The 18721-nt window shown below is 47.0% G+C and overlaps 6 protein-coding genes across 11 annotated transcripts in view; 3 read left to right on the plus strand and 3 right to left on the minus strand.

The window, feature by feature from the left end:
• Positions 1-330: 330 nt before the first annotated feature.
• igfbp7 (insulin-like growth factor binding protein 7) lies at positions 331-3492 on the minus strand. The gene is made up of 5 exons (XM_017438044.3): positions 2890-3492; positions 2543-2652; positions 2272-2379; positions 1896-2022; positions 331-602 (listed from the first exon to the last, which is right to left on the minus strand). The coding sequence occupies exons 1-5, from the start codon at positions 3317-3319 to the stop codon at positions 571-573; spliced, it is 807 nt and encodes a 268-aa protein (XP_017293533.1). The 5' UTR covers positions 3320-3492; the 3' UTR covers positions 331-570.
• A 367-nt stretch (positions 3493-3859) lies between these two features.
• Positions 3860-6877, minus strand: LOC108248953 (cytochrome c oxidase assembly protein COX18, mitochondrial). 3 transcript variants are annotated; one of them, XM_025011080.2, is made up of 6 exons: positions 6489-6877; positions 5331-5431; positions 4948-5102; positions 4762-4877; positions 4576-4683; positions 3860-4470 (listed from the first exon to the last, which is right to left on the minus strand). In XM_025011080.2, exons 1-6 carry the CDS (start codon positions 6711-6713, stop codon positions 4309-4311), a joined length of 867 nt encoding a protein of 288 aa, XP_024866848.1. In that variant the 5' UTR covers positions 6714-6877; the 3' UTR covers positions 3860-4308. The 3 variants fall into 3 exon arrangements, with proteins under 3 accessions (XP_024866848.1, XP_017293520.1, XP_017293521.1); XM_017438031.3 differs by having other exon boundaries at positions 6351-6877; XM_017438032.3 differs by having other exon boundaries at positions 6384-6875.
• Positions 6878-7473: 596 nt separating this feature from the next.
• Positions 7474-9967, plus strand: selenot2 (selenoprotein T, 2). 2 transcript variants are annotated; one of them, XM_025011081.2, is made up of 6 exons: positions 7474-7834; positions 8076-8186; positions 8620-8746; positions 8836-8923; positions 9107-9241; positions 9522-9967. In XM_025011081.2, the coding sequence occupies exons 1-5, from the start codon at positions 7644-7646 to the stop codon at positions 9226-9228; spliced, it is 639 nt and encodes a 212-aa protein (XP_024866849.1). In that variant the 5' UTR covers positions 7474-7643; the 3' UTR covers positions 9229-9241; positions 9522-9967. The 2 variants fall into 2 exon arrangements, with proteins under 2 accessions (XP_024866849.1, XP_017293522.1); XM_017438033.3 differs by having other exon boundaries at positions 7490-7834; positions 9107-9257.
• A 997-nt stretch (positions 9968-10964) lies between these two features.
• On the plus strand, positions 10965-13288 carry rnf4 (ring finger protein 4). 2 transcript variants are annotated; one of them, XM_017438052.3, is made up of 8 exons: positions 10965-11128; positions 11721-11799; positions 12033-12195; positions 12274-12350; positions 12442-12454; positions 12544-12658; positions 12766-12817; positions 12970-13288. In XM_017438052.3, the coding sequence occupies exons 2-8, from the start codon at positions 11788-11790 to the stop codon at positions 13117-13119; spliced, it is 582 nt and encodes a 193-aa protein (XP_017293541.1). In that variant the 5' UTR covers positions 10965-11128; positions 11721-11787; the 3' UTR covers positions 13120-13288. The 2 variants fall into 2 exon arrangements, with proteins under 2 accessions (XP_017293541.1, XP_017293540.1); XM_017438051.3 differs by having other exon boundaries at positions 10966-11128; positions 12274-12356.
• A 1777-nt stretch (positions 13289-15065) lies between these two features.
• sqstm1 (sequestosome 1) lies at positions 15066-17307 on the plus strand. Of its 2 annotated transcripts, none has more exons than XM_017438038.3 (8): positions 15066-15252; positions 15532-15627; positions 15709-15998; positions 16249-16402; positions 16487-16555; positions 16639-16793; positions 16869-17067; positions 17147-17307. In XM_017438038.3, the coding sequence occupies exons 1-8, from the start codon at positions 15084-15086 to the stop codon at positions 17305-17307; spliced, it is 1293 nt and encodes a 430-aa protein (XP_017293527.1). In that variant the 5' UTR covers positions 15066-15083. The 2 variants fall into 2 exon arrangements, with proteins under 2 accessions (XP_017293527.1, XP_017293528.1); XM_017438039.3 differs by having other exon boundaries at positions 15084-15252; positions 16252-16402.
• Positions 17176-18721, minus strand: part of mrnip (MRN complex interacting protein) — a 2440-nt gene continuing 894 nt past the window's right edge. The window contains exons 4-7 of the mRNA XM_017438060.3: positions 18528-18585; positions 18084-18235; positions 17874-17916; positions 17176-17738 (exon numbers count right to left, since the gene is read on the minus strand). Of these exons, the coding sequence (XP_017293549.1) occupies positions 17529-17738; positions 17874-17916; positions 18084-18235; positions 18528-18585 (463 nt within the window). The 3' untranslated portion in view covers positions 17176-17528. The remainder of the gene's footprint in view (positions 17739-17873; positions 17917-18083; positions 18236-18527; positions 18586-18721) is intronic.

The following is an 18721-nucleotide window of genomic DNA, read 5'->3' on the forward strand; positions in this document are numbered from 1 at the left end:
CTGTCTCCTCAGCAGGGACAGTCCAGGTCCAGGGTCCACCAGAGGACATCAGGACCAGCAGCCGCTCCGTTGATCCGTCTCCTCTGATGGCTGATCAATCAGTCTGATCAGTTTGTTGATCGATCTTTGATTATTGATCCAATCTGACTTTGGATCAGAGAGAAAATCTCAGGATCTGATGGATGCAGAGACGACTCTGGTTCTGGTCCAAAGCCCGTCTCCTGTGTTTGGAGCCTTCCTGTAAAAACCTTCTGTTGTCCTTTGCTTCAGTTCCTGCAGTGATCCTCCTGAGCCTCGGCTCAGCAGCTCCAAAACACAACAATGTTTGAGTTTATTTTTTTCTCGGGTTTATTTTTTTTTAGGCTCAGATCGAAAACATGAAATGGAAAAAGGAGCACCAGAACAGAATTTGACTTTAATCTTTAATTGGTCGGGTTTAGGTGACCTGGAAGTTTGGTAAGGAGTGCGAGCAAACAACAAACACCTCGAAGACTGGCGCTGTCTGTTGAAGCTGACGTGTCAGCACGGCCGCCATCTTGGATGGGGTCTTCACCTTCTCTGATCAGCTGATCACAGCTCCTCCTCCTCCTCCTCCTTCATCACTGAAAACAAACATCAGAGGTTCGTTAATCAAACAGATGAGTTTCTGCACTCGTTCTCCTTCATCACAGTTCAGTTCAATAAATAATTGGATCTTTTTGATATTTGGAAAACTTCTCCTCTGGGGACATTTTTCAGCTCTGAGGCTGTTTGAAGTGAGAAAACTCCTCAGGTGAGGAGATGCAAAATGTTGTCAAGAAGAAGTCAAACTGCCTTCGACTGAACTTCCTGGGATCAGGATTCTCTGGAAGAAAAAAACTCATGATGATGAAACTAATTCAGGGTGAATAAACCAGTGAACCATGAAGTAATATCAGATATATGTGGCTCATGTTTGAATTATTCTCCTTCAATTCAAACATCCTTTAAGTCTTGTAATAACTCCACCTGGTCAAAAATCAGCCTTATAAGATGATAAAACACATCACTGCTTTGTTTTCTGCTCCAGATGATAGTTAATGAAGCTGCAGGTTATGCTGAAAACTACATGCTGACAATAAAACATGTAGCATGAATGAAAACACGTTTTTGTTTGGTTCATGTGTTTAAAAGCTTTCACAGGCACATAGTTTTAGTGTTGAAACTGTTTGTTCTGTTGTTGTGTTTCACAGCTGCCAGCAGGGGGCAGTGTTGGCTGTCTGTGAGCCACGGCTGAAGGAGGAGAAGGACGGAGAATTCTGGTTCTGAACAGTGATGGACCGGTGCGCTGCATTCATGGACATGAAGCTGCTTCTCAGAGCAGAGATGAAGCGAAAGTTTTATTTTTCTTCATCCAGAGGTGTCAGTGTTAGATATTTAAGTAAAATAATGTTTCTGGACTGATGACACAGCACACACACACATACACACACACACACATGGCGTTACCAGTGTGTGGCTTCAGCATGTAAACTTTACAGATTGTTACACGTAGCACCTAGCAAGATGGCTGCCGCAAATCCCGCCTAGGACCATCAGAGTCCATTCCAGTGTATTTGTTTTCAGGGAACCTAACCTAGTTAAATAAACAAAAACTATCACAGTCAGAGGGGTCCGTCCATCCATCCATCCATCCATCCAACCATCCATCCATCCATCCATCCATCCATCCATCCATCCATCCATCCATCCATCTAACCATCCATCCATCCGTCCATCAGAGAGGTGACAACCTAAAGTCCTAACCCAGGTAAATCCCAGCTGAGTTTAAAGGAACACCTGACTGATGCGACCAATCCAGGTCCGGACTCATCATATTTATGATGATGTTATTGCTTTGTGTATTTGTTTGCTGATGATGTCATTATAGTGGTTACCTGTCTTTATGATGACGTCATCGGCCGACTCGACCAGGTAAATGGCTCCGATAGCCGAAGCTTCACCGATGGAGTTGGTGGCGTGACACTCGTACGATCCTTCTTCTTCTTTGGTCAGCGGGGAAATCTGAAATGACACCATCAGTTCTGATTGGACCAACAGATGATGATGACATCACTTCCTGTGTGCCATACACTCACTGCTGCTGTGATACACCTGCTCACACCTGGAACACCTGGAACACCAAACCCTAACCCTGGAAGTTCATCCTGACCAGAACAACCTTTATCTTCTTGTGGGTTCACTAAGCTACCAATCTGGGGTTATTGATCAGAGCTGCTGATCAATGAGGGAATGAAAGACCCGGTTACTGACCAGAACCCAGCCGGTCACTTCATGTTTCTCTGGTCCTCCTCTGGTCTGGATCGCCAGATTGTCCCGGTCTCCTGGAAGCAGCTCCGCCCTCCTCTTCCCACCAACGACCTGAAGACATCAGGACTATCATCATCATCTTCATCATCATCATCTTCATCATCATCATCATCTTCGGCTCAGTCCTTAAAAAAGTTTGATTGGTTGACTTTAAGGTTAACTGAGTAGGAAACAGGAAGTAGTAATAATCCTTACCCTCCCCTGACAAACTCACCTTCTTCCAGGTGAGGACAGGTGTGGGCACGCCCACTGCCTCACAGCTCAGGTACACCTGGGAGCCGCTGACATTGAACACCTCACCTGGAGGAGTGACGATGACGGGAGCTGCAGACAGACGAGTCAACATCATCAGATCAGGATGGAACAAGTCATGTGTCAGTTTCACCTGGAGTCAGTCTCACCTGTGGTCAGTCTCACCTGTGGTCAGTCTCACCTATGGTCAGTCTCACCTGTGGTCAGTCTCACCTGTGATCAGTCTCACCTGGGGTCAGTCTCACCTGTGGTCAGTCTCACCTGTGGTCAGTCTCACCTGGGGTCAGTCTCACCTGTGGTCAGTCTCACCTGTAGCGCAGCGGCCTTTGTTCTGGACGCTGATTGGTTCTTTGCCCTCCTTCTGGGCTGCCAGGCTCGCGGTCTTCAGTGCGCAGCCGCTCTTGTACGTGGTTCCGTCGGTTCCGCAGACCTCGTAGTTACTCTTGCACGCGCACACGCCCATCTTGCTTTTCTTGTCGTCCCTGCTTCTCACGCACTCCAGTCCGGACCCGCAGCGGCGCGCTCCCGCGCGGCGGCCCCCGCACAGCTCACCGTCTGCGGCTGCGCAGACCGAGCAGCAACCGCACGAGTCCCGCAGGGACCCGGCGGGACAGCCCTGGACCGGGAGCGGAGCGCACAGAACCGGGTCGCACGGCCCGCAGCCCGGACCGGCTGACAGCCCCGGGAGGAGCGCGAGGAGGATCGGAACCAGGAGCGGAGCGATGCAGCGGGACCTCATGTCGGTCTGAAGTGGGTCAGGTCTGAACCGGACTGAGTCTGAGTCCGCCTGGGAGGTGATGGGTCTCTGCTGGCTCCGCCTCACAGAACCGAGTCAGAACTTCCTGAGCGTGAGAAGCTGGAGAAGAGATCCAGCTGGTCCGGTTCAATGGTTCTGATGGGTTCTGATGTCTTTTCACATCTTTCTCACCTGTTCAATCAAGAATAAGTTTAATAAAAGCTTGAATCCATGACTTCCTGCTGTGCTTTACAGACAAGTTTCAGAATCTGAGTCCTGTTGTTAAGGAACTGAAACAGATCCATCAAAGACCTGAACCTGAACCAGGACCTGAACCAGGACCTGAGCTGATCAGGTTTTCAGCTAAAATCCTGTTTTTGAGCCTAAGAATCAGATTTAACCTTTATAAATAAGTTTATTATGAGGATGAGGAGGGTGACGTGAGACGAAGAGAAGGAACCCAGTTCCTCACATTTCATGAACCTTCGTCTTCCAGGAGCAGAAACTCAGGTTCCTCCAGCTGCTTCAAATAAATAAGACAACAATCTTTATTGTGTTTATTTTATTTCAAACATTCCACCAAAACCCACCGATCAGATGTTGGTTCTGATAAGGTTCTCCGTCTGATCCGGTTCCAGGTCCAGACTCTGAGTCTGTGGGAACAACAGGAAACTTTCCAGCCGGAGGTCACGTGACTCCCTTCCTGTTTTTGTTTCAGGAAGTTGTTTTTAGAACCGAGGTCACATTCCTCCAGACAGAACTTCATGTTTCAGTCGGAACATCACTGTTTGTTCTGAAACCGTTTCATCAGAACTCAGGAGGAACAAACAGAACTTTGTAATGATGAAGAGTTTCATGTTCCGTTTAAATCTGTTCAAACGGCTCCAGGCTGCACTTAGAACTCTGGAGAACCCCACAGAACCCTGTAGAACTCTGGAGAACCCCACAGAACCCTATAAGTCTCTGTAGTACTCTGTAGTACTTTGCGGTATCTACTTGTAGTACTTGGCGATGAAGGCGGACAGCAGGTCTCTGTACGGGGAATCGGATCGCCGAGTCGGCAGTCGGAGGATTCTGTGGAGCGTCGGTGAGCGAAGGAGGAGGTTCTGACCAAACCCGACCAGACTGGAGCAGAACCAGTACAGAGCCATGGACTGTGTGGGGAAACGGGGAGACAGGATGTGAGAGAATCAGAACTTCAGAATAAAAGCGTGGTGCTAAAACAGGGTTCTGACCCGACAGGCCGGTTCTGGACTCACAGATGGGACAGTGGCAGCGATGGGGATCATCAGAACCGAGAAGCCTCTGATCCCGTTCAGAACCAGGCGCTGGAAACCCGACGCTCCGACTCGCTGCAGAGAAAACACCTGAAGAAGAAGAGGACCCGCCCACTTAGTATGATGACATCACAGGTCATGTGACCAGAAGTGAGCTCACAAACGGACCTCCACGATGACCAGGTTGGTGAGGCCCAGGCAGACCGGCAGGATCCAGGTGGAGTCCGGTACGGTGAGGTCGGGGAACCACAGAGCGCCCCCTGCTGCCAGCTCACCACGCAGGGCTGCACAGAACACACGGGTCAGTGGGCCGGCCCGGAACCGACCCAGAGTCAGCCGGGCCGGAGGACCTACCTGACTGATCCAGGCTCAGGTTCCGGAGGGCCAGAGACAGACTGACCCAGAGGGGCAGCTGGACCCAGACCACCAGGCTGGCTTTGAAGGGGTGGCAGTTGTCCCGGATGTAGAGCTGCGAGACCAGACGGCGCAGGTTCTTCTGGAACTGGACCCTGCACCCGGGACACAGAACCAGAACTCAGCTGTTTAATGGACCTGAACTCTCTAAGAACCAGAACCTTCAGAACCAGCACTTATTAGAACTGGTTCTGTGAGACCAGCTGAGGGTCCGACTCCGGAGGGACAACCCTGGATGTTTGTTGTTTGTTTGTTTGTGTTTATTCTTTGTTGTTTGTTTGTGTTTGTTTATTGTTTGTTTGTGTTTGTTTGTTTGTCCTTACCGGCTCTGTTTCTCCGTCCAGCCCCTCTCTCTCGCTCGGACCGACACTTCGTAGCGAAGCCTCTTGGCCAGCTCAGAGATCTCCGCCTGCAGCGCCTCCACCTGCACATCACCTGGACGTTACTATGGTTACTGGTCAAATGACCCCTCCCCCTCCTCCCCGGGGGGCGGGGCTTCAGTCCCACCTGTTCAGTTTTTAATCAACTATTGAACCATAAAATAAAAATCTTCCTGTTTGTTTACAAAGAACAACTCGTCTGATTCTGGATTTACATCTAGAGCTTTGGAGTCAAACTAGTTAGTTAGTTGGTTAATTGGTTAGTTAGTTAGTTATTTCTTAAATCCAACTTAAAGAGCAGGCTCATAATCTGTGATCAACCTTAATGTCTGTTGGGGACATCTGGGTTATTTAAACGTGGATTAATTTAGCCTGACTTGTGCTTCACTCCACAACGCAAGTTTAACTTAACCCTGAGTTTTAATCCTGAGTTTTAATCCTGAGTTTTAATCCTGGGTTCTGGTTTAACTAATTCTAACAGTGAGGAAAAAACAGGCGAAGCACCAGAGAACCAATCAGAGTCAGGGAAAACAGGAGAACAACCAGAGCAGGTGAGGTTTTCACCATCAGTTACCATGGTAACAAACCACAGACAAAACTGAAACAGTTGGTGATGCTGAAAATCCCGACTGAACCTGAAGTTACCTGATCTGGTTCTATTCTGGTTTGGTTCTGATCCGATTTAGTTCTGATCAGGTTTGGTTCTGATCTGGTTTGATTCTGATCTGGTTTGATTCTGATCTGGTTTGGGTCTGATCTGGTTCAGGTCTGATCTGGTTCAGGTCTGATCTGGTTTGGTTCTGATCTGGTTTGGTTCTGATCTGGTTTGGTTCTGATCTGGTTCAGGTCTGATCTGGTTCAGGTCTGATCTGGTTTGGGTCTGACCTGGTTCGGTTCTGATCCAGTTTGGTTCTGATCAGGTTTGGAAACCCCAGCTTTCTTTTGTGATCCTGGATTAATTACCATATCTTCCAGGTGAGTTTTAGCTCCACCCACCTTGCTGAGGATGAGGAGCTGGTAGGTGGCGAGTGGCAGGGTGATGAGGGTCCTGACTGAAACCGTTGCCATGGCAATACTCAGCCACCACGGCAGCCCGCTCACCTGCTGGACTCCAACCAGGAAGTGTTCGCACAGGTGAACCGGAGCGGAGTCCGACAGGCTGCCGTACCATCCACCTGCGCCGCTGGCCCCGCCCACACCGGACACGCTCCTCACGCGAGGCTCAGGTACGGAGACGGTAGCGGGTCCGGCCCACCTGACGAGCCCTGCTGCTGGTCCACGGAGCCGCAGGACTCTGGACCGAACCAGACCCCCTGCGCTTAGCATGCTGACCACGTGACCTCTGAGTTACCGAACACAGCACCGGAACGCGCATGCGGCCGGTGTCCGGCGGCCGGTGTCAGAGAAAAGAGAGAGACGATGAAGACATGTTTGAACTCCTCTTCTTCACCTCTGTCTCTGCCGCGTCACATGTGTATGACGTCACTGACACTGCCGCGCGTCGCGGCTCTGTGACGTCACAGATCAGCATAGACACAGATATCCTGTAAATAAAAACAAACAAACACCAATGATTGGAAACAAAAACAAATGGAGGGATCTTTCCTTCACAATAAAAGCATGACGCGCGTCCGAAGAAACGAGCGCGTGAGCAGTTTTAATTTAAACTTTACAAACTAAAACTCAGTTTAACAGAATTAAAACTTCTTACAGTAATCATTCTATTAATTAAAGGTTCGTTAGCAGTAACGTCATAAAGTAACGTAATAAAAATTACTGTTTAAGAAAACCTAACCTCAAAATACTTCTCATCATATTAAATAATATTTGTTATTAGAATATTTCAAGCTTGTTAATAATGCAAACAAACAGAAAATAAGAAGTGAATTTTATTTTTAAATCTTGGCAGGAAGTTGTGATCAGCTCGAGGTTTAGAAAAGATTTGTCACCAAAGTTTGTTCAAGGTGTAACGGGTCACAGGTGGGTTGGGTCTTTCTGAGTTTCCATGTTCTCCTCAGGTTTGTCTGAGTTTTCCACAGAACATCTTTACACACATATTAGTTTATGAACATTAGTATGAAAAGATCCGACACTTCTCTCTGGCTTTAAAGGTGGCGGGCGATAAGCATTCCTCCAAGAACATAAGGAATCGGGCAACCAGGAGGAGGCGCTCTGGGCCTGAAAGGATTCCCCTTCAGTTAAACACCACAGAAGAAGAAGCAGCAGCAGAAGAAGAAGAAGAAGACGGCTGCAGACATGGCAGAGTTCGGTTCGACCGGCCTGCTCGCGGTTCTGCTGTTCTTCACGGCTCTCACCCTGCGGGACATTTATACCGTCAGGTCGAACCTGCGGCCCGATTCGTCTCCGGACACCGAACCGAACCTGGAGCCCGGGAAACCAGCCAAGGCCGCGCTGTACACCGGGCCGGTTCTGCTGTTCCGATACTGGTGAGTCAGTGAGCGGTTCTGACACCTGACAGGTTACAGCCGGAACCACACCGGTTCCGTTCCAACTGACAACCACGTGATCAGATCATCAGAAGGAAGTCACGTGACCTGCTGGAGATATTCTGGAGATCAAACTGATTTAGTTTTAACTGACCAACCTCAGAGTGGGCGGGGCTTACCTGACAGGTGTGTGTCGGTGGGGGCGGGGCTTACCTGACATCTGTGCTCTGTGTTTTCTCAGTATCTCCTGAGGGTACAGCAAAGTCTTCCAGGAGTATTCCAACGCCATCAGCCAGGTGTATCCAGACATCCGCATCCAGGGAGAAAACTACCCCCCAACTCCTTTCAACAGGTGAGCTATGACGTAATTAAACCACACCCCCAACACTAAGCAACAAGTGAACTATGATGCCATTACCCTGTAGATAATTGTTTAAAATGCTGATTCTGTCAATTAATTTGATCATTTTATTATAAAACTTGAAAAACTTTCAATTTTGTTCCTTCTAAAATTCCATCATACCTCAGGAAACCCAAGCCAACCTATCTATAGGATTTATTAAAAAGGAAGGTCTGAAAGGTAGACAGGGCTTCAGCCTCATGGACAGTAACTGGGCGGAGCCTGAGAACTGAAAGCTCCGCCTCCTGTTCTACTTTTAGAACCTCTAGGAACCACACGTACACCTGCAGCCTGAGAGCGAAGAGCTCTGTTAGGAAAATATGGAACAATAGGATGTTTAATATCAGATGGAGCTTTGTTGTTGACTCTGAAGGTTCTTCCTCAGGTACGTCGGTAACCTGATCTCCTACCTGAAGCTGCTCTCCATCCTCCTCATCATCAGCGGTCAGAACCCCTTTCACCTCCTCGGCCATGACACCCCCGCAGTCTGGACCTGGACTCAGAACAACAAGGTACCTGCCCCCCTCCCCGTTACCATGACAACAGATGCTGTCTGTTGTCGCGGCAGCAGACTGAGTTTTTTGTGTTTCCTGTTTGCCAGATCTTCTCGTGTCTGATGGCGTTCTTCATCTGTAACATGATGGAGACTCACTTCCTGTCTACGGGAGCCTTTGAGGTCACTCTGAATGGTGAGTTGTGATTGGTCCAGAGCACAGCCTTAGAACTGTTTAAATGCGACTCACTTTTTGAAAAACGTTTAATATTTAGACCGAAACCCTGTCACAGATCATTGTCTTCTGTCTGTGCAGAAGTGAGAGGCGGAGCAATCAGAAGTCACTTCCTGGTGTAACACTGTTTGTCTTCCCCCTCAGATGTTCCTGTTTGGTCGAAGCTGCAGTCCGGTTACGTCCCAAACATCCGGGAGATGTTCCAGATCCTCGACACGCACCTGAAGATGAACCAGGTGGATCACAGGACCTTTACCTCTACTTAGATCTGCAACACGGGTAAACACACGCTCAGGTAAATGACTCACAGGTAAATGACTTGCAGGTAAACACACGCTCAGGTAAATGACTGACAGGTAAACACGCTCAGGTAAATGACTGACAGGTAAACACGCTCAGGTAAATGACTCACAGGTAAACACGCTCAGGTAAATGACTCGCAGGTAAACACACGCTCAGGTAAATGACTCGCAGGTAAACACACGCTCAGGTAAATGACTGACAGGTAAATGACTCGCAGGTAAACACATGTAAGTAAAGAGCTTTTCTGTCTCCTCAGCCGTGCTACGTTCAGGTGTCCAGGCTCAGTGGGATGTTCAGCTTCTGGCGTTTATGAAGGTGCAGCCTTAAAGCGGATTCTGCCGGGCCGTGCCGGATGTCCCCGCCTACAGGCAGGACCTCCCATGATGCACTGGGTCACCACGCAGCACTGCAGCTTCCACCGGGCGGCTGCTGTCACCTGACGAGACGGGAACGTGAGGACGTCAACTCGTCTGTTTAACTGGATGTTGTTGTTTACGTTCTGTTTGTATGTGTACACACTGATCCACCTCAGCATGTCAGGCCCAGTTCTGGTACCAGTGGATCGGTTCATCCTGGTTCTGGTACTAGCGGGTCAGTTTTTTGCTTTCAGCTTATTTTTTTAATTTATTGTTTCTGCTTTTATTGTGAAAAAAGGAAACAGATGACATCAGAATAAACGATCAGTTATTGATTATAAATTGACTCATTTGTGATTAATGTAACTTTTGGATCAGCTGTTTATTCTCTTTGATCTGCAGATTATTGATTTCAGTTCTGTTTTTACGCCAAATAAAATCTGAATCTTGAGAAAAGGTTTTTGTTGTGAGAAATCAAACTTTAAGGCAAAAAAAACTTTATTTCAAGAAGGTCCTGTTCAGGTCTGACTCGGATCCATGTCTCCGGAGACGATGGAGTCTCTGTGGGCTGGTTCTGAAAAGGAGCTCAGTGTTTTAGAGTCACAGTGAAGAACTGAAGAAGCCAAAGTTTCAGGAATGATCTGTAACAAAAAGGTGGCAGCAAAGGTCAAAGAAAAGGTTTCCAGATAGTGGTGAGAGCAGCCATGTTGGTTTGGAGACAGAACAGGAAGTGTCAGAGCTGAAGATGTTGAGGTTCTCCTTGGGAGGGACGAGAATGGACAGGATCAGGACTGAGGTCATCAGAGGTCCAGCACAGGTTGAAGGACTTGGAGATAAAGACTGAGATGGTTTGGACATATCCAGAGGAGGGACAGAAGGATGTTAGAGACAAAGAGGACAGATATGGATGCAGTTAGAGGGGACATGGAAGGAGTTGGAGTAAGGACAGAGGACACAGAAGACAGAGCTAGATGGAGGAGGACGACTCACTATGGAGACCCCTGAAAAGGGAAAAACTGAAAGAAAAAGAAGTTGTTTTTTTTAATAAAGATTTTAATTTTTGTGCAAAAGATTTTATTTTTATGCATTTTATAAATCGATTCCTGTTGCTGAGACGGTACGACTTTGAAGATTTTTCTACAGAAAGAGATTTTAAACTATAATTATAGATTTTTATAAATGTGCAGCATATATCCTTTAACTAAATCTAATAAAAAACAAAATAAACATTGTTTCTTCTGTGACTGAAAAGTTTAAAAGCTAAAATTTTATATTTAAAAACTAACAAGTTGTAGTTTCATCTTTAAGGCTGCAGGGGGCGCGAGGGAGCCAACCGTCTGTCTGCACCTCCTGCTGCAGCAACAGAAGAAGAGGCGGGAGCAAATTTAAGCTAACGAAACCGAGTTCTGTCCGGTGTTGTGGGTCAGAATCAGATTAATCGGACTGCAGCGGACCTGTTTACAGGTGTGAACCAAACCCCTGATCCGACCGGAAACACCCGCTGACGGTGAGTGACAAAACCCTAACCGCTAACGTTTTCCCAGGTGTTGTGCCACAAACCGCAGCCCCTGAAAGTGAGCTCATCAGCCGCGAACCGGCCGGGAGAGGCGGGACGGTGAGGGTCAAAAATGGCGGAGATTTCGAAATTTTACCGCAGAAAGTTTGGAGAATAATCTTGTTCGTGACAGTATCAGAACTGCAGGAAGTAGTGGTGAGCTAGAAGAACACAGGGACGGTCAGCCCTGCGCGAGCTATGCTAGCGAGATGAGAAATTGTGCCGCCATCTTGAAAAGACCTTTGCGTAGCAACGTTAGCCTCCTTAGTTACTGCGAGAATGACAGCTGAGCTTCAACATCACTTTAAGAAACCTAAACAGCGGAGGAGTCCAATGTTTTGCCTTTTAAACTGTTATAATTTCATGGATCAGCGCTTTAAAGAATGTGGCCTTAATCATATTAGTTCATAAATCTTAAATAATGTCACCTTTTTCAGTTGTTTTGTTTTGTACATTGTGTAATCACATGCTCTCAGAAAAATACTTCATAAATCAAAACGCATCTCTGCTAAATTGTTACATTTAATAAATGTATTCTTTGCAGAAACATCTGTGTGTTCGGGATCTTCGGTGTGTTCAGGGTCCTCGGTGTGTTCGGCTCCTGTGGTGATATGAGCAGCTCTGTAAGTTTTCTGACGCTTGAAAGCATCAGATCAGCTGATCTGGTTATCAGAGGTGATCTCTGTGTGTTATTGATCATCTGGAGCTAAAAAGTAAAGAAGTCCAGATCTAAAAAGTAGCCGTATAGTCAGATTACAAAAATTGTACTAAAAAATAAATATAAAAACAGAAAAACAGGGGAGTCAGCAGTTGGAGGAAGCTCCGCCCACTGCTGACATCATGTTCTGTGTTTTAGACTCAGAGGAAGAAAAGGCCCGCAGGAAGTCCTCCAGTATCCAGAACCGGCACCAAGCTGAGCAGAACATCCTCTGCCAGAACGACGACTTGTAGGACGGCAGATGCTGGTGACCCCGCCCCCCCCACAGAGCCCATCGACGTGATGGACGGCGCTGATGACAGTCAGTACGATAAATGAACACATTAGTTGTTGTGTTTGCGGTCACATGACTGTGGCCTGTGTTACCTGGTGTGCTCAGGTGTGGAGGAGGTGGTGGATCTGACCTGTGAGGGATCAGAAGCTGCCGTGGTCGACCTGACAACGACCAACGACTCTGTACTGGTAACAAACAAACACACAGGAAGTTACCTGTTGGTACAGGAAGTGACCTAACATTTCTTCTCTTGTTCTTGCTGCTGCGCTCCAGCTGGTGGATGAAGGTAAAACTCTGAGCTACAGAGAATGAACGTCTCTTTGTCCTTGTGTTGGGTCACTAAAGGACCTGTTCCACATTTGTGTCCTCTGTCAGGTCCTCAGAACAGGAGAGTCCAGCCAGGTGAGAGCTACGTGCTCAGCAGTGATGAAGACGAAGACATGACCCCTGTCCTCCATGCTGCCATGATGTCTTCTGCACACAAATCCAGGTAATACACTGATCCCTGCGAAGACAGCCAGGTATTAGACTGATCCATGAGTTGTTCTCAGGTTTGGGTCTGTCAGTAGAACTCAGTGGAGTGTGTGTGTGTTTCAGGACGACTCCAGGTATGATCAGCTGTCCCGTCTGTTTGGACCTGTACTCTGAGGTGAGACTCTCACAGGTCACATGACTCTAGGAACACAGATGAAGTGTTTTTGATTCTGACATCATCCGCGTTGGTGGTCATGTGACATTTCTGCGCCTCAGCGGCCCGGAAGGGCAATCCTGCAACCTGATTGGCTGTCATTTCCTCCCCAGATTGTAGAGAGCGGCCGATTGGTTGTTTCCACAAAGTGTGGTCACGTGTTCTGCAGCCAGTGTCTGAGAGACGCTCTGACGACGTCACACACCTGTCCTACCTGCAGGAAGAAACTCACCTGCCGTCAGTACCACCCGCTCTACATCTGACATCATCACTGACATGATTTATGAGACATTTGTTGCTGAAACCTTCGGATTTTTTTTCATCTTTAAACTTGAAACATCAAACAACGATTTAAGAGACAGGTATTGATTTACTGATTTTCACTAAAAAGTGTATTTATCTTCTGTTAATAAAATTAAATTAAATACTATTGATGATTGACTGCTTTTTACTGAGTGACTGAACAGGCTCCGCCCACCATGACACATCACAATACTCAGATTTTTGTTCCGCTTCTCTTTATTTTTACATTAAGACAAAACAGAATCGCTTTTATTGTCTTTGTTCATCAGCTGAAATAAAACCAAACCAGAAAGGGTCAGAGGTCAAAGGTCAAGCTGATAAACCCCTGAAATAAAGCAGAACCTGCTGAGGAGATCCAACAAAAGGTTACTTTAAAGCTAAAAATAGAACAGTAGCTAAAATCTAAAAGGAGCAAATAACCTAGCTAAAAGTAGCAGAAGGCTAGCTTAAAATAAAAGCAGAATGGTAGCTGAAGGCTAAAAGTAGCTTAAGAACACAAGCAGACAAATTCTAAGGAGATCCTAATGTATTTCTATTATATATATATATATATATATATGTCTTTTCAAAAGTATAAAAATTAGAAAAACCAAAAGTCACAGCAGCCATCAGATGAATGAGCTGAACATGGGAACAGCTAAAACAGCAGTCAGTCTCTAGATTTGTTCCCAGTTCAGCTGTTTGAATAAAAACCTTCAGCTGATTCCAGCCGAGGAGGAACCACTTCCTGTTGGAAAAGTTCTGGTTGGTTCTGGAACCCAACAAGCCGCTGATTTATCTCCCGTGACCTTTTAACAGAAAAACAACACCCAGGTGGTTCCTGGCTCCATCTTGTGACTCTGACTCTGAGTCATGTGACACACGCTGCTGCTGATTGGCTGCCGAAGCTGGGTGACGTCACGAATAGAAACACCTGGAAACACAGAAAACAAACAATAAATTCAAAACAAATAAATATTAACAATTTGTGATCCTGATTGAGAGTTCAGAACAGGCTATAACTGAGGCTGTAACTAAGTTTTACAGATCTTGAGCTTGAATTCGGTGTGGTCGTAGCTGACAGTCATTCTGAGAGCTAACTCATCTTGAGATATTTAAATATTACATCAGATTTAACATTTTACTTCTCTATGATTCAACCTAAACCTCTGACAAGAAAGACGGTGGGCGATATGCAGTCCTTAAAGGACTGCTAAGCCTTTAATTTAATATTATTTTGCACTTTTTGTGAACTCTTTGAATTCCTTTTGTTTGAAAAGTGATTTAATAATAGACTGAATTCTCAGAAGTCTGATCAATGCAGATAATTGATGACATGTCGTGACTCAGCATTTCTTTATTTGATTTAGTGCAACAAGAATCAAAGAACAACAACAATACTGAAAAAAATAAATACAAAATAAGTTAGGGATACATAAAAGCAGAAATACCAAATAAATAATACCAAACTGCAGAGGAGATTATTATTAGTTAAGCAAAGTAAAATAAATCAATAAAATTAATAAAATGTAGTGGATATATGTATATACAATATAAACTCATTAAATTTACAAAGAAAGAAATAACTTAAATAAAAAGCTTTGTTTTTAAATCTGTGTGACTTTGCGTTTTTCCGACATGACTTGTTCCGGGTGTGGACCGAGTACAGGTCACGTGACTATATGGGAACCCCCTGACTGGATTTTGCTTAGTCACTCAGCGGCCTCCCATTGGTTAGCCGGACTGAGCTGATCAATAGCAGTCCGCGTGCGTCTTTACGTCACCCAGTAGACGGAGGACGTAACGGGCGGAAGTAAACATAAAAGAGGCTGAAAATTTACCGCTGCGTCACAAAGTTTCTGACTTTGTTTGGGACGTTTTGGTTCGTGTTTCTGCTCGGTTCGGTTCGGTTTGTGTTTCTGCCTGGAGTTCTGCTCGGTTCGAGATGTCTGTGACGGTGAAGGCCTACCTGTTGGGGAAGGATGAACAGGTGAAGGAGATCCGCAGGTTCGCGGTGGATGAGGACGTCTCCTGTAGTTTTGAGTACCTGAGCAAGAAAGTGGGGACGGTTTTCTCCAACCTGAACTCTGCTTCCTTTAACCTGTACTACAAAGGTGAGCAGCACGTGACCTTTAACCTGTTCTACGAAGGCGACTTTTAATAATACAGCTACAGCAGTTTGATGATTATATAGAACATTTTTATAGCATTAATTGGGTTTGTTTGACCGATTCGTGAAACTTTTTTAGAACTTCCCGACCCATATCTCCTGTTTTTTCTGTCAGGATTTAATTTTATATCTTGTTTTAAACAATCAGCTGCTTTAATGGAGGTTTTGTTTATGAATCTGACATAAACAAATGTGATGATGATGATGTTTGTTGACGTTTCAGATGAAGATGGAGACCTGGTGGCGTTTTCTTCCGATGATGAGCTGATGATGGGTCTGACCTTCGTGAAGGACGCCACGTTCCGCCTCTTCATCAAAGGTAAACAGTTTGTTTGTTTCATCAGAGGGTTGTTTACCTCGTCCTGTCATGTCTGAATAAAGTTTTGTTTACCTCTTTCAGAAAAGAAGGAGCACCGTCGGGACTTCCCCCTTCACGCCTTCCCCCCTTTCAACTTTGGCCATCCTCCTCACCATGGCCCTCCCCATCATGGCCCTCCCCACCATGGTCCTCCTCACATGGCCCCGCCCCCTGTCACCCATCCTAACGTCACCTGTGACGGCTGCGAGGGCCAAATTGTTGGGACCCGCTTCAAGTGTTCGGTGTGTCCAAACTACGACCTGTGCTCCAGCTGCCAGGCCCAAGGGAAGCACACCGAGCACGCTCTGCTGCCCATCTGGCACCCGCTGCAGGTGAGTCCACCTGGTGGAGCTTAACTCTGAGTAAAATGGGGTGGGCGTGGCTTAATCTTAGTTTGGCATTTCCACTGAAAACAGGTTTGTGGATTGAGCCTGGTTATTTATAGTTTGAGTTGTTTTGTGAGAGCTAGAAGAGGCTCCGCCCACATTTTTACCAGGTTACTCTGTCATGTCTTCACTAGGCTCCGCCCACATCACCACTCTTCAATTGGATGTTAACATGTTGTTGTTTTCCCCCTATTAGCAGTGGTTTCCTCGGGGAAAGTGGATGAAGAAAATGAGGCACTGCATGTGGGGCCAGCAAATGGCCCAGAACCAGGATCAGACCCAGGAGCAGAACCAGAACCAGGAGCAGGCTGGGCCCTCCACTGCTGCAGCTGACAGCAGCGCCCCCTCTGGTAGGTCGTTTGTTCATAAACTGATTAATTAATCAATTAAAATGAGTCCAAGCCACCGTAGGTGATAACCTTTGACCTCTGCAGCCTCTCAGGCCAGCGTGGACTTCCTGAAGAACATCGGCGAGGGTGTGGCCGCCATGTTGAGCCCATTGGGTGAGTGTACTGTTATTTGTTGCCCCTCCCCCTTTTGTTCATCAGAACAGGAAGTGATGTCATCCCCCTGTCTCTGTGTGCAGGTATCGACGTGGACATTGATGTGGAGCACGAAGGCCAAAGGACCAAGGTGACTCCGCCCCCTCAGGGTGGCGGGGAGCAGGGTGACGTGGAAATGGATGGAGGCGGAGAAGAAGGTGGAACTGGTCGTGAGAGTGTGGCTAGCCAGGGGTCAAAGGTCAGTATTCTTCTGAAAGAACCCATTGATCAGATCAGTCTGCTCAGTAACTGACCCGAACCCTTGACTCTGCAGGTGAGCCGAGACTCTGACGAGGAGTGGACTCACCTGAGTTCCAAAGAGGTGGACCCGTCCACAGGTGAGCTGCAGTCGCTGCAACCAGGGAGTCAGGACGAGAACCAGAACCAGAACCAGAACCAGGGCCCCCCACCCGGAGAGCAGCAGGGGCCAACAGGTCTGCGGGAGGCTGCTCTTTATCCGCACCTGCCTCAAGGTGAGCACACAGTTTGTTACAAGGTGTTTGTGTGTGTTAGCCCTGCCCCCTCATTAAGCTCCTCCCTCTGCCCTCTCAGAGGCCGACCCCCGTCTGGTGGAGTCTCTGTCGTCCATGTTGTCCATGGGTTTCACCGACGAAGGCGGCTGGTTGACTCGACTCCTTCAGGCAAAGAACTTCGACATCGGAGCTGCGCTCGACGCCATCCAGTACGCCAAGCAGCCCCGCCCAAACCAGTGATGTCATCGCTAGCTTTGTCTGTCTTTTCCTGTAGTTCGAGACCAAAACCTGTCAAAGATTAATCAAAGTCTTTACTCATTTAATACTTTTTACTGTTCTATCTTTATTGATAACTTCATCAATAAAACAATGAAAAAAATCCTTGAGTCTCTGAAGTGTCAGTAAATAAACAAACAGAAATAAACAAACATCAGAGAAATAAACAAAAAGCCTCAGAAACATCAGAGAAACTCGTCGAAGCTGAACTCTTCACCGCTCTCAAACATGGAGCGAACAGGAAGCTGGGCACAGGGCTTTATGGCTGCTGCTCCTGTTTGACTCCACCCACAAACAGAAGGCTCTTCCTCCTGCACCTGTCTGTCAGCACTGAGGAAACGACCCCACCTGGAGGTGCCACTCAGACCGGGAGGCGCTGCCGGGTGATGTTCTGGCTGCATTAATAGAAAGAACCAAAGTTAGCTCAGATGGAACATCTCCATTTTGATAAAGTACGGCGTTTATTGTTGGGGCCGGACTCATGTTAGCATAACGTAGCATGGAGACAGGAAGTGATGTCAGCAGGTTACCTGTGCAGGTGGGTCTGTGCTCTCCTCAGATCTGTGTCGCTTCCTGTGACAGAGAGGGGGGAAAAGTCAAACGCTGATCAGGCTGTTGGGACAGGGGCCAGCTCTGCTAAACCAGTTAAAGACTAGTGTATTCTAACTAATTTAACTAGTCTCTCTGAGGACTGACAGGAAGGTGGGCGGAGCCTGAATTACGCTCATATGCGCAGTCACCTGGCACTCCTGTTGCCATGGAGATGATGCCTGACCATCAAACCACTCTTTTCAGCTTCTTGTTGTTCTGGCTCCTCAGGTGGATCCTGTTTTTTTGGCTCCGCCTCCTCAGGTGTATCCAGATACTTGCTCCAGCGACTCACCTGTTTCACCTGCAGACACACAAACACAGATGAGGCGTCAGGAGGTCGTTTTACTACAGAAGAATTAACTGATCCAGGATAATGGTTGGTTAGTCTCATGAACAGTTAAACCAGGTTTAAGTAATCCTGAATTCCCACCCACCTCTGACTGGATTAACTAAACCTGACTGTCTAGTTATCTCCACAGTAGTTAGTCTGTTGCTGCTTCTCTGAAGGATAAATTAAACCAGGATGACCAGAACATCCCCAGGTAATCCAGGTTTGTGGATCCTGGTGTAAAAACAGAACCCACGTGTCTCACCTGGTCATCTCTCTGCTCCTCCTCCTTCTCCTCCTCCTCGTCACCGTTCACCTGCTCCCTGTAAACATCAAACAGTGCAGCAGGAGGTGAAGCCAGGTAAGAACACCTGGACAAGGCCCAATGTTAACAGAAAAGTTTTATTAAAGCAGTGTTTGTTTGTTTTTTTTTTTGTTTTTGGGGGGGGGGGGGGGGGG

The sequence above is a fragment of the Kryptolebias marmoratus genome, linkage group LG9 (assembly GCF_001649575.2).
Source record: "Kryptolebias marmoratus isolate JLee-2015 linkage group LG9, ASM164957v2, whole genome shotgun sequence".
NCBI lineage: Eukaryota > Metazoa > Chordata > Actinopteri > Cyprinodontiformes > Rivulidae > Kryptolebias > Kryptolebias marmoratus.

Coding starts and splice junctions, on each gene's coding strand:
- rnf4 (XM_017438051.3), top strand. Junction 12,659..12,765: donor TCTTCTGCACACAAATCCAG/GTAATACACTGA, acceptor TGTGTGTTTCAG/GACGACTCCAGGTATGATCA. Junction 12,818..12,969: donor GTTTGGACCTGTACTCTGAG/GTGAGACTCTCA, acceptor TTTCCTCCCCAG/ATTGTAGAGAGCGGCCGATT.
- LOC108248953 (XM_017438031.3), bottom strand. CDS start 6,713: ATGCTAAGCGCAGGGGGTCTGGTTCGGTCCAGAGTCCTGCGGCTCCGT. Junction 5,103..5,330: donor TGGACGGAGAAACAGAGCCG/GTAAGGACAAAC, acceptor TCCCGGGTGCAG/GGTCCAGTTCCAGAAGAACC. Junction 4,471..4,575: donor TCGCTGCCACTGTCCCATCT/GTGAGTCCAGAA, acceptor TTCCCCACACAG/TCCATGGCTCTGTACTGGTT.
- sqstm1 (XM_017438038.3), top strand. CDS start 15,084: ATGTCTGTGACGGTGAAGGCCTACCTGTTGGGGAAGGATGAACAGGTG. Junction 15,628..15,708: donor GTTCCGCCTCTTCATCAAAG/GTAAACAGTTTG, acceptor TACCTCTTTCAG/AAAAGAAGGAGCACCGTCGG. Junction 17,068..17,146: donor TTATCCGCACCTGCCTCAAG/GTGAGCACACAG, acceptor CTGCCCTCTCAG/AGGCCGACCCCCGTCTGGTG.
- igfbp7 (XM_017438044.3), bottom strand. CDS start 3,319: ATGAGGTCCCGCTGCATCGCTCCGCTCCTGGTTCCGATCCTCCTCGCG. Junction 2,023..2,271: donor AAGTGACCGGCTGGGTTCTG/GTCAGTAACCGG, acceptor GTGTCATTTCAG/ATTTCCCCGCTGACCAAAGA. Junction 603..1,895: donor TGACGTCATCATAAAGACAG/GTAACCACTATA, acceptor GTTTGTTTTCAG/TGATGAAGGAGGAGGAGGAG.